General features: G+C 39.8%; 1 protein-coding gene across 7 annotated transcripts in view; it reads right to left on the bottom strand.

Annotated features, from left to right (window-relative positions):
- CNTN6 (contactin 6) overlaps nt 1-12,674 on the bottom strand; it is a 300,659-nt gene that overhangs the window by 156,115 nt on the left and 131,870 nt on the right. For 5 of the 7 annotated variants that reach the window (XR_013541601.1, XR_012083493.2, XR_013541603.1 and 2 more), the window contains exon 4: nt 3,215-3,390. The exons of the other annotated variants lie outside the window; for them this stretch is intronic. Coding sequence is in view for 1 of the 5 variants with exons in the window: in XM_020791024.3 (XP_020646683.3) it covers nt 3,215-3,390 (176 nt within the window). In the remaining 4 variants the exon portion in view is untranslated. The remainder of the gene's footprint in view (nt 1-3,214; nt 3,391-12,674) is intronic. 7 annotated transcript variants of the gene reach the window in all.

The following is a 12,674-nucleotide window of genomic DNA, read 5'->3' as shown; positions in this document are numbered from 1 at the left end:
GCCGCATATTTTATTAATGAGCATTAAAAACAATTGCTCTCCTAGTGCAGCTCTCTTAGATGGAGGTACAGAAAGAAGGATAAGGAAAGAGAAAAACATGCCACTTCCTTCATCCTGCTTTTGAAGAATTGCTTCACTCAACTATCTGTCAAAAGTGTGAGAAGAAAAAGTCAAAGGTTGTGATCCAGAGTTCCACGCATTGTCTGTGTTCCTATGGAGATGTAACTCTAGGAGAACACAAACCGTAGAAATGTGTCCCACCTCCCCTTAGAGGTACACCTAAAAGGGCTTGCTTTCTTTGAAGTGCCCTTAGGACAGCAGCCTATGTGGTCAGCCTCACATTGCTGCTGATGGTTTGGAATTATTGCCTAGAGCAAAACATTATTCCCATGCACACAAGCTCCTTCCATTAATGGAGTGAAGGACTGCCATCCACACTCTGGGATTATACGACTATTGACATTAATCTGTAACAGCTTTGTTCCCTTACAAAAAGGACAATCTGCAATGAGTGAAATCTTTAACCTGTCTCTTATATCAGTGAGTTTCCCCTCTTACTGTACACTGTAGATTGTTCTGGGATATGTTGTCAATATGTTTTCCATCCATCCCTCCATCCCTCCATCCCTTCATCCCTCCCTCCCCCCCGCCATCCATCCATCTAACCATCTTATTCAGCTCTTCCTCCAAATCATTATCTTCTTTTAACCTCATGGCTTTAATAAAAATGTACATCCCTCACTCAACTGACACTAACCAGAGATCATTTTAAGTAATTTCTCCCTTTCCTCCAAATCATCATCTCTTTCCAGCACTGGCACAACCTTTTCAATAAAAGTCCTTAGTCCTGTTTAGACATTCTCTAACTGCTTATTTTTGGTAGCTTGAAGGGCCATTCCCCCTTCCTTTTCTAGTTTTCCTCTAAACTGAGTTGATTATCATTTCTCCAGTTTCTTGCAAAAATTAACCTTGCTGCTGTAATCATTATTACTATTAAGTCCTTATTTTCTTCCAGCAATTGATCCTTCTTAACCAAATTCAATAAAGCAATTAATGGGGACATTTGAATATTTAATCCAGTTATTCCATTTATTTCTTTGAAGATTTGGTTCCATTCTTGCTTTCTTATTTCACATGGCCACCACATATGTATATACGTCCCCTTCTCTTTTTTACACCTCCAACATAGTGATGATACATTTTTATTTATTATATTCAATTTTACTGGCGTTAAGTACTATCTCCGTATTACCTTACAACAATTTTCTTTTATCCTTACAGACATGTTCTTCATAATTCCTTGATCCCATATTTTATCCCATTCTTCACCTATTACTTCTTTATCCAGATCATATTGCCATTGCTGTACCCTGTTCAGCTTGCACTAATAATTTATATATTTGACTTACAGTTCCCTTTCTTTCTGTCTTTTCCTGAAGCAGTGGCATAAGCCTGGCTTTAGCTGCCATTCCCCCTTCCTTTTCTAGTTTTGTGACCCTCCTTAACAGGAAGGGGGATGCGTCTGACGAAGGAGAGCACTGTCATTTGTGCAGGAATTTATTTATGTGAGCCAGGGCCCTAAATTTCCATAGACAGTAAAGGATCACTCACACAGCTCCCTGTTGCCCACCATGTATAGGGGATGGAAGAAAAAATTAGAAATGGAGGACAGAGGATAGAAAAGCCCCCATCCCACCCTAAAGGACTGTATGTCTCCATATGAGCTTCCTCTGTTCCTCAGATCTTCAAAGGAGGTCCTTCTCTTGGCCCCCTTGTCTTTAAATGAATTATTCACAGGGACGCAGGAGAGGGCTTCCTCTGTGCCTGCTTTTTAGGCAGGTTTAGGACAAGATTGAGTTTCTTCTGGTTGCTGTACCTATGTTCCTCTTAAATGAGTTTTTAAATGTTTTTAAACTTTTAAATGTTCAAGACCATTTTAATTTCCCATGATATATTTAATTGCTTTTCATTACTCTAACTCAGTCTAATCTGTTTTAATTATTTGTGAGCCAGCTTGGGTCCTTTAACCGAAAGAAAGTCAGCATAGAAAACATCATTATCATGAGGTATCACTGTTCTAAGAATACTTGAATAAATTTCTTCAAGAAGGCATCTTTGGTTCATATTTCTCTCCATCCTGTTTTACTACCTTAAGAATTGGCAACAGTCATCTAAACTGGATTAGAAGGCATCATTTGAAGGTGATAAAAGCCCTTAGCTGAAATATCATGTTGAAACATTATAGGCGAAGGCCTAATCCCAACTTGAGTAGAGCGACTGAACCAACAGGTACTCCATACAGGCTCTTTCCCCATTTAGTTAGAGATTCAAAGGATCTACTCTAGTGGAGGCCAGCATTTAGACTGAATCTTCCTAGCCACCTGCATTTTCAGGAATACAGAAACAAAGCGATACTCGGTGCCAATGAAAAGCTGGGCAGATGTCTGCAAAGACTTAACCACTGCAGAAATACATGGGAAGCTGAAGAGAAGCAAAAAGCCTAGGGTTGGAAGGCTTTGTAGCTGGATGTTCCCATTCTCTGTAGTAAGAAATAATGTAGCCCCACAAATTTCTCTTAATTTTTTCTACGTATTTGTGGGGAAAATGGACATTTTGTCACTGATTCCAGTAGACCCACACATATGCATAGGCATACACATACACACAGGTGCATTTCAGGTGCATCAGTAATGCCATACCAATTACAAAATAAGTTGAGAAAATGTGTGTGTATGTGGTGTGTATTTGTGTGTATGTGCCTGTTAATACAACCAAATGTCAGTAAGGTAATTACTGTGTGTGACATTTATGTGACTCCGCTGGACATCATTATTCTTTTGTGATTTTTTCCCAACCTCTACCGTGGTAAGAAATGGATATCTTACAACTAGCAATTTGACTATGAAAAAGTTCCTCTAGAAGAGGTAAAAAGGTAGCAACACCTCTATTAAGCAAAAAGTAATCATGTTCATCTTTCTTGACCTTTCAGTCATCTGTAGGTAATTATTGTGGACAAGGATGTGAATATCTGTTTCATTATTGTTATTTACAGGAAGAGGAAAAGATATTGAACTGAACATGAAAAGGTAAGATGGCCAGATTTGACCACTGGATAATTTCATTACTATTCTAATGGCCTAATTAATTGCTTTCGGCACACAAAATAATTACCAAAAGACAATATGAAAATAAAATATGTTATTCCAGAACTTACATGCAAACTGAAGTCTTGCTTTCCTGCTCAGAATTGTTCCAAACGAATTTGTGACCAAACACTGGTATGTTCCGATATCCTGTTTTTTATGGGGGTTATTGATTGCCAAGCTGCCTCCAACCAGCCTGTAGTGATAACTCATCGTAAGATCAATATCTGTGCCATTGTGTTTCCACCTTTGAGGGAGAAAAAATCAAATTACACTTATAATTTACAGAGGCTGTTCAGATTTCATTTCTAAATAGCGTGCTGCAGCATACCTACAACAATAAAAGCATGGTGAAAATATTAGAATATCAGACCATATTTCACAGCAGACTGATTTTTATATCCATCTTGTAAATTCAATGGTAAATTTTATTGTTTGAAAAACTCTTGTTTTAATGGTGCATCCTAGGCAAACATCCAAAAGTCTAGAGAAAATAATTATAACTTATTCTTGCTAACCATACTATACATTCAAATAGCGATATAGAGGATGACATGACTATAAATGCATTCTTTCCTTGCACACTATAAATGGTACCTGGAAATATTTTACAGTCCTTGCATTTGATGTAATAAATTTGCTTATAGCAATGATTTCAGAGATATAAATCAGAACAAATTATACTTCAAAGGGCAAGTAGAAAGCAGATAAGGGATGTTTATACCACTAGTTTGAGATTGATAATGTAATAATGATAACACTGTTATTTTAAAACATGATTTGTCTCTGTTAGCCTGTTAGAGAGAAAATGAATCGTGTCTGCAACATATCACAGCTATTTACAAATGTCAAAATAAATTGTGTTTCATAGATAATCATATTTTCCACAAGAATAAAAAGAAGTTTTAGGATTAACTATTTGATGCATTAAAGCAGACTTTGTACATACCACAGGCTATTGAAGTTGTTGGTCACAATTTAGAAGTCCTCAATTAGGATTTTCAAATGGCCAGCAAGGCTAAAATGGGCAATTGCCAGGATGTGGGGAGGAAAATGGGCAGCAGTCAAGTGATGGAAAAGTTGTATTATGGCAGAAGATGTAATAGGTGATGTTGTTTAAAAAATTAGATGATGCTAATAACAGTGTGAAAAGAAAATTAAATAATTCAATCTCTCCCAGAACCCCAATCCTTGAAGAAATATAGTCATTTTTCCTTCACAGACAACCTACTATAGTGTATTATTATTTCGTATGGTGTATTCATTCACACCACAGAGATTTCCTGATAAGTAGTATGCAGTTACCAATCTTATATGGGTTTTTTTCTCTTTTGTGTATTACCATCTTGGAAATCTGTTGCTTAGAACTAATTGTGTAATTGCATTTTATATGTTATCTTAATGTGTTTTAACTGATGTAAGCCGCCCCGAGTAGATGTTGTCTAGAGGGGCGGGGTAAAAATCGAATGAATGAATGAATGAATGAATGAATGAATGAATGAATGAATAAATAAATAAATAAATAAATAAATAAACAAATAAATAAACAAATAAATAAATAAATAAATAATACAGGTAATGATGGCAGAAACATCCACTATGACATTCTTAACAGTGACCTTACTGAAGCAAAGCTATGAGGAACATTTGTGCACAGAAAAATTAAAAGTAAACTTCAAAGAGAGAGAAATCTATTTAGATTTAGTAATTGTGAGGGTTCAGTGGTTACCCCAGGCTTATCGGATACAAACACCGGAGGCACATGATCTTGAAAAACAGAACAGGGGTTTATTGGAACGTCAAATAAAGAAGTATCAACATTAAACTTGTCGTTAGTCTTTTCTCTCGTCACCAACAGGTCAAATGACGGTGTCCAAGCATCTTGCAAAAAGGGGCTGAAACTTGGGTCATACCAAGGTCCTTTGGAAAACAGGTTAGCTTCACCCGATTCTTTAGCTTCCATGTCCACCTCAATTAGGGGTAAGGTCTCCTCATCTCCCCTCTCCAGGTCATAGGGGTCAGCTCCCTTGGCATAGGGGTCCCAGGGTCCAGTAAATACCTCCTCTGGCGAGCCTCCTCCAGACGCCATGCTCTCCTCTCCCTCTCTTCTCTCTCTACCGCCTTCTTTTCTTCTCTCAAACGCCTCCTCCACTCTCTCACTTCTCCCCAATAAGATGGTTTGGGGGGCAAACCTCTTCTTCGTCTGTAGTCTGCCTCTTCCCAAGGCACCCTGACCTTTTCACATCTCCCTGTCCAGGGATCCTCTACCCAGATTAACTCCCAACCCCTGGGTATATTGTCTCGTTCCCCCTTTATATCCCCATGCCCCGCCTCTACCAATGGCCGCTCTCCCACCCGTGTTAACGCCTTTCCTGCCCATCTGGGTGGCCACTGATAGTTTCCTCACACCCTGTTCCAAATCACAGGTGTCTACCCCCGATGTCTGATCGCGACACGAGTAGTCGTAGAAGCTGTTTGAGTTTCCTTCTCTCTCTTAAATGAGGGCGACACTCCAGCGAGTGCTTCTATAGCCTCGCCTCGGGTCTCACAGTAATTTAATAAAAGTCAAATATGTATTGACCTCAGGAATCACGGGTTTTCAACTCCGGTCACCTTCCTCTCCTAGATGGACACAGTGCTCCTTATCATCAATGCAAAGAGTAGAAAATAACCTGTTGCCTCGAGGCAATAGCCCTATCCAGTCATTCTCTGATCAGGAAGCATCTACATCTATGGATGGGCAGAGGGTCACCTGTTCCCTTCCCACCTGAGCAGCAAAGAGTGTAAAAAAGAAGACAATTCATTGTGGATGGGGTGTAAGCTCCACATGTGAGCAGGAACTCTGAAAAATCTGGATCGTTGCTCATGACACATTCGATACTTGCTTTAGCATTATGGTGAGGGCAGGGCCAGGGCCAGAATTTCATCAACCATGATGATGATGACGACTGATTAAGGCTAATGTAGCTACACCATTCAGTTTGGTACTGCTTTAACTACATGGCTCCATGCTCTGGAATCCAAGAATTTGTAGTTTAGGTGGAAATGCAGAATTTTCCTGAACTATGCCAGGGGATTCTCAAAACTACACATCCCAGAATTCCATGAAGTACAATTAAAGAGTCATATAATCCATCTGTAGTGTAGATAAACACCCTATTGTAATAGGATATATTCACAGATACATAACACAGAAGCTGCCATTGGCTCATCTAGATCAATATTGTTTGTTTTGAATTGAAAAACAAAGTTACAATACAAACATTATAATCAATAATAAAGATGGAATTAATCACTCTGTCTCTTCTTTTAGATAAGTATTAACACCTGGATAAGGGTTCTCCACTGTTCAAAGCTGGGTCCTCAATCATCCTTAATTATAGACACCACAGTTTGGACCTTGGATCTTCTAAATATGCTCTACTGTTTTTATCTAGTGATGTCCTGAAACTATGAAATTTGCTGGAGTAAAAAGACGGAATAACAGCAGAACTCATTTATAATAACCACTCTATTTTTTTAAAAAAAAGGAAAATCTTTTTTTGATCACCAGGGCATACCAAGTGTTTTTTCTCTGTAGCAAAATGAGTGCATTTTTGCTCAAGTTCCCAGGCCCAACTAAATGGTGCTCTGCTCTCATGTGGATGGTTTTGTTTTCTTTTCCACCTGAAATGTCATCCAGTCAACAGTGCAAGCTGCTTAGGCCAGTGGTCAGGGAACAGGGGTAAATTACCCCAAATGGGGTAAAAATGAAAATCCTGGGGGTAATGAGGACGGTTGCGGCAGCATGACCCTCCTCATTACCCTCAGGCATTTTATTTCCAACAATACTGTGTGTAGGCGGCCATTCTGTCACACGAGGAGGCCCCCTTCCCACCCTGCCTCACCTGAGCTCATGGCCAGTGGACCTGCCGGCCCTGTGGTGCCCGGCTCCCTTCACCAAGGACGCGCTTTCCCAGTGGCGTGGCGGCTCCAGACTGGCTACTTGGGTGGCAGCCGCAGGTCCTAGGTGAGCGCAGAGGCGTGGGGGGGTCAGCTGCAGATGGCGAGAGCAGAGGGGCAGTGCTAGGAGGGGGCGGGGTAATGTTGGCGTATATACATTTTTTTGGGGGGGGGTAAAAGATAAAAAAGTTTCCTGACCCCTGGCTTAGGCCATGCTGGTAGAAACACCCAAAGCTGCTAGAGAAGTTCATGGAAAGCTCTTCTGTGCCTCTTTAAGACAAAAACAACTCCCTGCCTTAGGTTTAGATGTCTTTTCCACTTGCCTGTGCCTGTGGCCCAGACTCCTAGAATCAGAAAAAGATGAGTTAAATGAGGAGTGCAAGCAAGACTCTTTTCTACAAGCTGAAGGCACTCCTACTGCTCCCCCCCCCCTTTTCTGGTCTTTCAGCTCTGTGGAGTATGGAAGAGAACTTCCATTAAGACTTCACTTTTTTGTTTTTTGGTGCTTCTGTGTTTTTCCTCTCTTTCTGATTCTTTCTTGTATTCCACTTTAACCTCCTCAGTCGAAGGAAAATTTTGTTGCCGTTGTGTGAAGTTCAACCATAGCTCTCCCCTGCATTAGTGTGACTAAATTTCTAGCACTGAAGATTTTTCTCCTGCTATATCCAGGCTTCTAAATGTCATAAAAATGTGAGTCTGAGCAAGTTGGGAGGGATGTGGACACGGACCAATGGCACAGGTATTCTACAACAGTGAGTGGTGTTTTTTTTTCCAGAAACATATTATATTCTTATATTACTGACTAATTCTAAAAATTTTCCTTACATAAGAGTGAATTATGTCCTCAAAGGAATCGGGAGGGGGTGCCTCTGGGGGTCTGGTGGGGAAAATATGTTGGAAATATTTTTCAACCTTGTAATTTGCATTTAAAAGATTTGGCTGGGAGGAACTTTTTGGGCTGGCATGAATGTCAATCAATCCAGCAGTAACCAATTGTTCCCTCTCAGCCACTGATTTTGAAGACAGCCCTTTTCTGCTCTTTTCCAGGTCAGTCTTCAATTGCTGTCATGTAACATGATATGTCTAGTCATCAAGTAGACTATGAGTCAGTTAAGGCATGTTCATGTAACCAGTCATTTTTCTGTATTATGCTGTTTTTTTTTAAAATATCTAATCAAAACTGTGAGTAAAGGGAACTTTTATTCTTTCTCTTACCAATGTATCAGAATGGGTTATTGAGACTAAGTGTCAGTTGATGAGACGAGCAGTAAGGGGTAGTCTACTGTGACATATTTATTGACACTTCACTTCCAAATTACACTATCCCCGTAAATTATTTCATTTACAGCCCTCTCAGGTCTTACAAACTAAAGACTATGACTTCCTTTCCTGAGCCACCTATTTTGATATTAAAAAATAAATACTGCCTTTGAGGTACTTCACATTGCTGTTGCTTATGAATAATACCACTGAAAGTCATCAAAAGGCACAACATTGTCAGAAACAGATTCATAAGAACTATCATAACCTAAATTCCGGGGCAAAAATAGTCATCCTGAGCCACCTAGTTTGAAGGGTTTCTTTATTAAACCTAATTTTGTATGGGTAGGATATTTATGATTGGAAACATCACTCATTTGAAGGGGGAAAATCACAATAGATAAGACTTAAATGGTAAGAAAATATGATGAGTAGGAAAGAAAATCTCCAGAAAGAAACATACGTTTCCAGAGATCAATTATCTGAATAACTGCATTCCATAAACAAATACCTGGAATTCTTCATGATTTAGCAGAACGGTCTTTAGCACTGGTGCAATGTCAAGCAGATATAAAGTACCTGCAGCACATCTTGCCTACTGGCTGCAGTTGCTGCTAATTTTGACTCTGTTTTGATTCCCATGTGCTCAATCCAATTTCTCTAAGCAAAGATTGCTGTCAGATCTTTCTCGGTATCCTATTTCTTCTTCTGGATTTCAGTCCATTTACCTTCCTGCCACTCACCCATCTATGTTCAGTGTGCCCTCTGGACCCAACACACCCACTCAGTTTTCAAGCTTTGGATATACTAGAGCTTAATTTGCCAGCTTGCTTTAATTTCAGAATCAATCACCAAAATAACTGCTGTCATCATTACATGGCTCCCAATTAAGCTGTATAATTGTTTCTCAACACAGATACAAAGTTGTTGGCTTATTCACAGAAAATGAATTTTTCACAGTGTCCCCATAATCATTCTAATCACACAGTGTTATTATTATTAAACTGTGCATATAGATCAGGGAATCAGTTCCTGGTTAGGGTCTTCTGTTAATTAATATGTTTAAATCAATGGAAGAAAGCTATTAATGGGTGCATATGATTGCCAGGTGAGGATTTAATCATGCATACTCTGTGAATTATTTAAGACTGGAAACAAGCAATAATTTGGTAATGATTTTGAATCATTCCATATACAAGAATTTAAATTCAGTATAGTTTAATCATTTTAGGAACTTTAAAACTGCACATTTAAACTTTTTCTTATATTGAGTATGGTGAATTCATTCATCTTTTACTAAGAACTTAAGCTAGAAATGAGCAATGGGGTGTTTAGTGTGGGTGCAGTGAAAGCAACTCTGTGTAATACAAAGTGTGCTGAAGTTTTTAATGGGATTGAAATGAGAATCATAATGTCTATTGCTAATTTATGCTTGCATAAGGGAAATTACTCAATTCTTGATGGCAAGTTGTTGCTCTTTAGCAAGGTGATTGCTGCATTCCTGGCTATATGTCCAATCATACAATTAGGCATGCACCCAGGATCACAACCAACACCTTGTTAACCAGCAGCAACTTGCCATCAAGAGGATTGTGACTTCCCTTATGCAAACATAAATCAAAAGTAGGATTGTGGCCAATGCAAATGGTCAGTGGAAAGGAAATATGTTAAACCTGCCTTGGCATGGATGCATTCATCCCAATGAATGTAACTGAGTTATACTGATAATGATATTTTCCCCCCTCCTAGCACAGAATCATACAGTCCTGGCACCAATATGTCAAGCAGGACATTGGAAGGAATTTAACTGGGATTGGGATGGGATTCACCCCAGATGCAGGGATTTCATCTGAATTTACAGAATTCTTTGGAGGGGATAGCTTTCCTTCTCCATTTCCATAAAGAACTTCAGCACATCGTATCTCCACCTAGCACTATATCTTTGCATATGGTAGGTGAGAGGGGGGAGAGAGGAAAGGATGTGAAGCAGAAATGCTCTGTTCCTGTAGCAGGACCAAGGATGGGACAAAGGAAGTCCCATCCTATTTGGACCATTTGACCATTATAGATTCAGCCCACTAGGGGCATTATTGGCAGCAGTTACCCAGAGCTTGGCAAGTGACATGGCTGTGTGAGATCAATCAGGATGCGATTGCAGGTCAATAACTGTGGATCATTAGATCAACTGTAGGGCATCCATAGATGGATTTGATCTGAGAATACCTTTGTTCCCTATATCCCTCCATGTTAATGTGAGCATTTCTTAATCTGCAAAAAAATGTTCATGCTTTTATCACAGCTCTTCTCCCTCCATTTCTTCTGCAAATGACTTATCTTGATAGCCCACGTGATGTGTTCCTTCTTTAGCACAGACTCCTGCAATTCTGTTTGCAATTAGATTTTCACAGCCTTTGACTAATGGTTGGTTTAAGATCTACATTTTAGATTTTGTTTTAAAAGGGCTTCCCCCCTCCCAAAAAAAAATAGTGTCTACTCTCCTGTGAAATTCTTTTGTTCTTTCCTTCTTCAAGCAGCACACAAGGTTGCTTGGCCAAATGACAGATTCTGAATCTGGCATGTTCAGTGCTGCTGGCTGATATTGAGTGTAATCTAAACATTTAACTGATTTCTAGTTGAATAGCCCAACAATGCTGTGAACACCAATACTGCAGTTAGAAGAAGTGGCATGCTAGAATCAGGTCCAAGAGCTAAAGCAGGGGATCAAATTGACTTCTTGTCCCAGTATTAGTATACGAAGATCTTCATCACAGCCAATTCTCTCCGTACAGCATTTCATAGGATGAAGCTAAAATTGTTTAAATCATCCTGATGAGAGGTGTTCAACTTGCTGAACTGAGCAGGTGCTTGGCAATGAATAATCAATCATGGTTTATACAGTGCCCTCTGGAAAAGCTTGCTCTTTTTATGGATAAATGAACTGCCTTCAGCTCAATTCATTTCTTCAACTTGGCAATGGAGAAGCTTGGCAATAGTTTGGATTTTCCGGATTTGGAATTCTGCTAAAAGAATTGAGTATATCTCAATAAATGCCCTTACAACAGTAGCTCCCAACCTTTTTTTGAGTCATGATGCCCTTTTATTATAGCCGAGTAACCTGTGACATCCCACCATGTTCACATAGAAAGGCATTTCTAATGAGGTAAAGTCATCCGAGAAACTATTGGTTCTTTCTCCCCCAAAGGGCCTGTTTCTCATACATACATATACGTATATCCTACTCAGAAAGGTCAAGGAAGAAACTATTTAACAGGGTCTACAACAAATACAGTGGACCCTTGATTTACAGACGGCTTGACTTACAGACTTTTTGAGTTACAGGCTTCTCTGGCCGCAAAATTTAGGTTTGACTTGCAGACTGAGATTTGACTTACAGACCAGAAAAAAACCAAAATGGAACAAAAACGGCCTGTTACGGGATTAATCGGGTTTCAATGCACTGTAGGTCAATGGAGACTTGACTTACAGACTTTTTGACTTGAGAACCGCCTTCCAATACGGATTAAGTTCTCAAGTCAAGACCCCACTGTATAAGATGACTCACAGCCTCTCTTCAGAAAACGTTTTGTGACCTGTGTATTCGCGAAGGCTTCCAAGGCCGGGATCTAATGGTTGTTGTGGGTTTTTCGGGCTCTTTGGCCGTGTTCTGAAGGTTATTCTTCCTAACGTTTTGCCAGTCTCTGTGGCCGGCTGTGCTCCTTGTGAAGCACAGAGAGCACAGAGTGCTGTCCTCAGAAGATGCTGGTCACAGAGACTGGCAAAACGTTAGGAAGAACAACCTTCAGAACACGGCCAAAGAGCCCGAAAAACCCACAACAACCATTTTGTGACCTCCTTGCGGGTCACAACCCCCTGGTTGGGAAATGCTGCCTTGTAAGGAAGAAAGGACCTAGAATCTGCCCCATTGGCTCCTATATGGTCTTCCAATTATGAAAAAATCTCTTCCTTAATGAAGCCCTAAGCCTTTTCCTAGTGCCTCTTATCTTGATTACCGTATGTCAGAATAGTATGGTCACAACATTATTTTTCTGCATGCCCACCTTGTTTCAATGCACTCAGAAAGATCAGCATCCAAAGCAGCAGGGAACTGATGAAATAATTTTTCTGGAGATTGGGGGCATTTAAAGAAATTTTGTTCACTAGGAACTTTGCACCATTGTTTCTCCATCAACATTAGCTTACTGATGTACAGGGACAGGGGTGAGCAAAGTGAAAAATTGATTGATGGAAACAGCAAGAAACAGGCCTGAATTCAGTAGTGTTTAGGCTTGATTTCAATTGAAAAGAGGCTCTTTAAACCAGAAAAACTTC

This window comes from Pogona vitticeps, chromosome 2, assembly GCF_051106095.1.
Source record: "Pogona vitticeps strain Pit_001003342236 chromosome 2, PviZW2.1, whole genome shotgun sequence".
Lineage (NCBI taxonomy): Eukaryota > Metazoa > Chordata > Lepidosauria > Squamata > Agamidae > Pogona > Pogona vitticeps.
The sequence above is the reverse complement of the archived record's forward strand: the minus strand, read 5'-3'. Positions and strand labels throughout refer to the sequence as shown.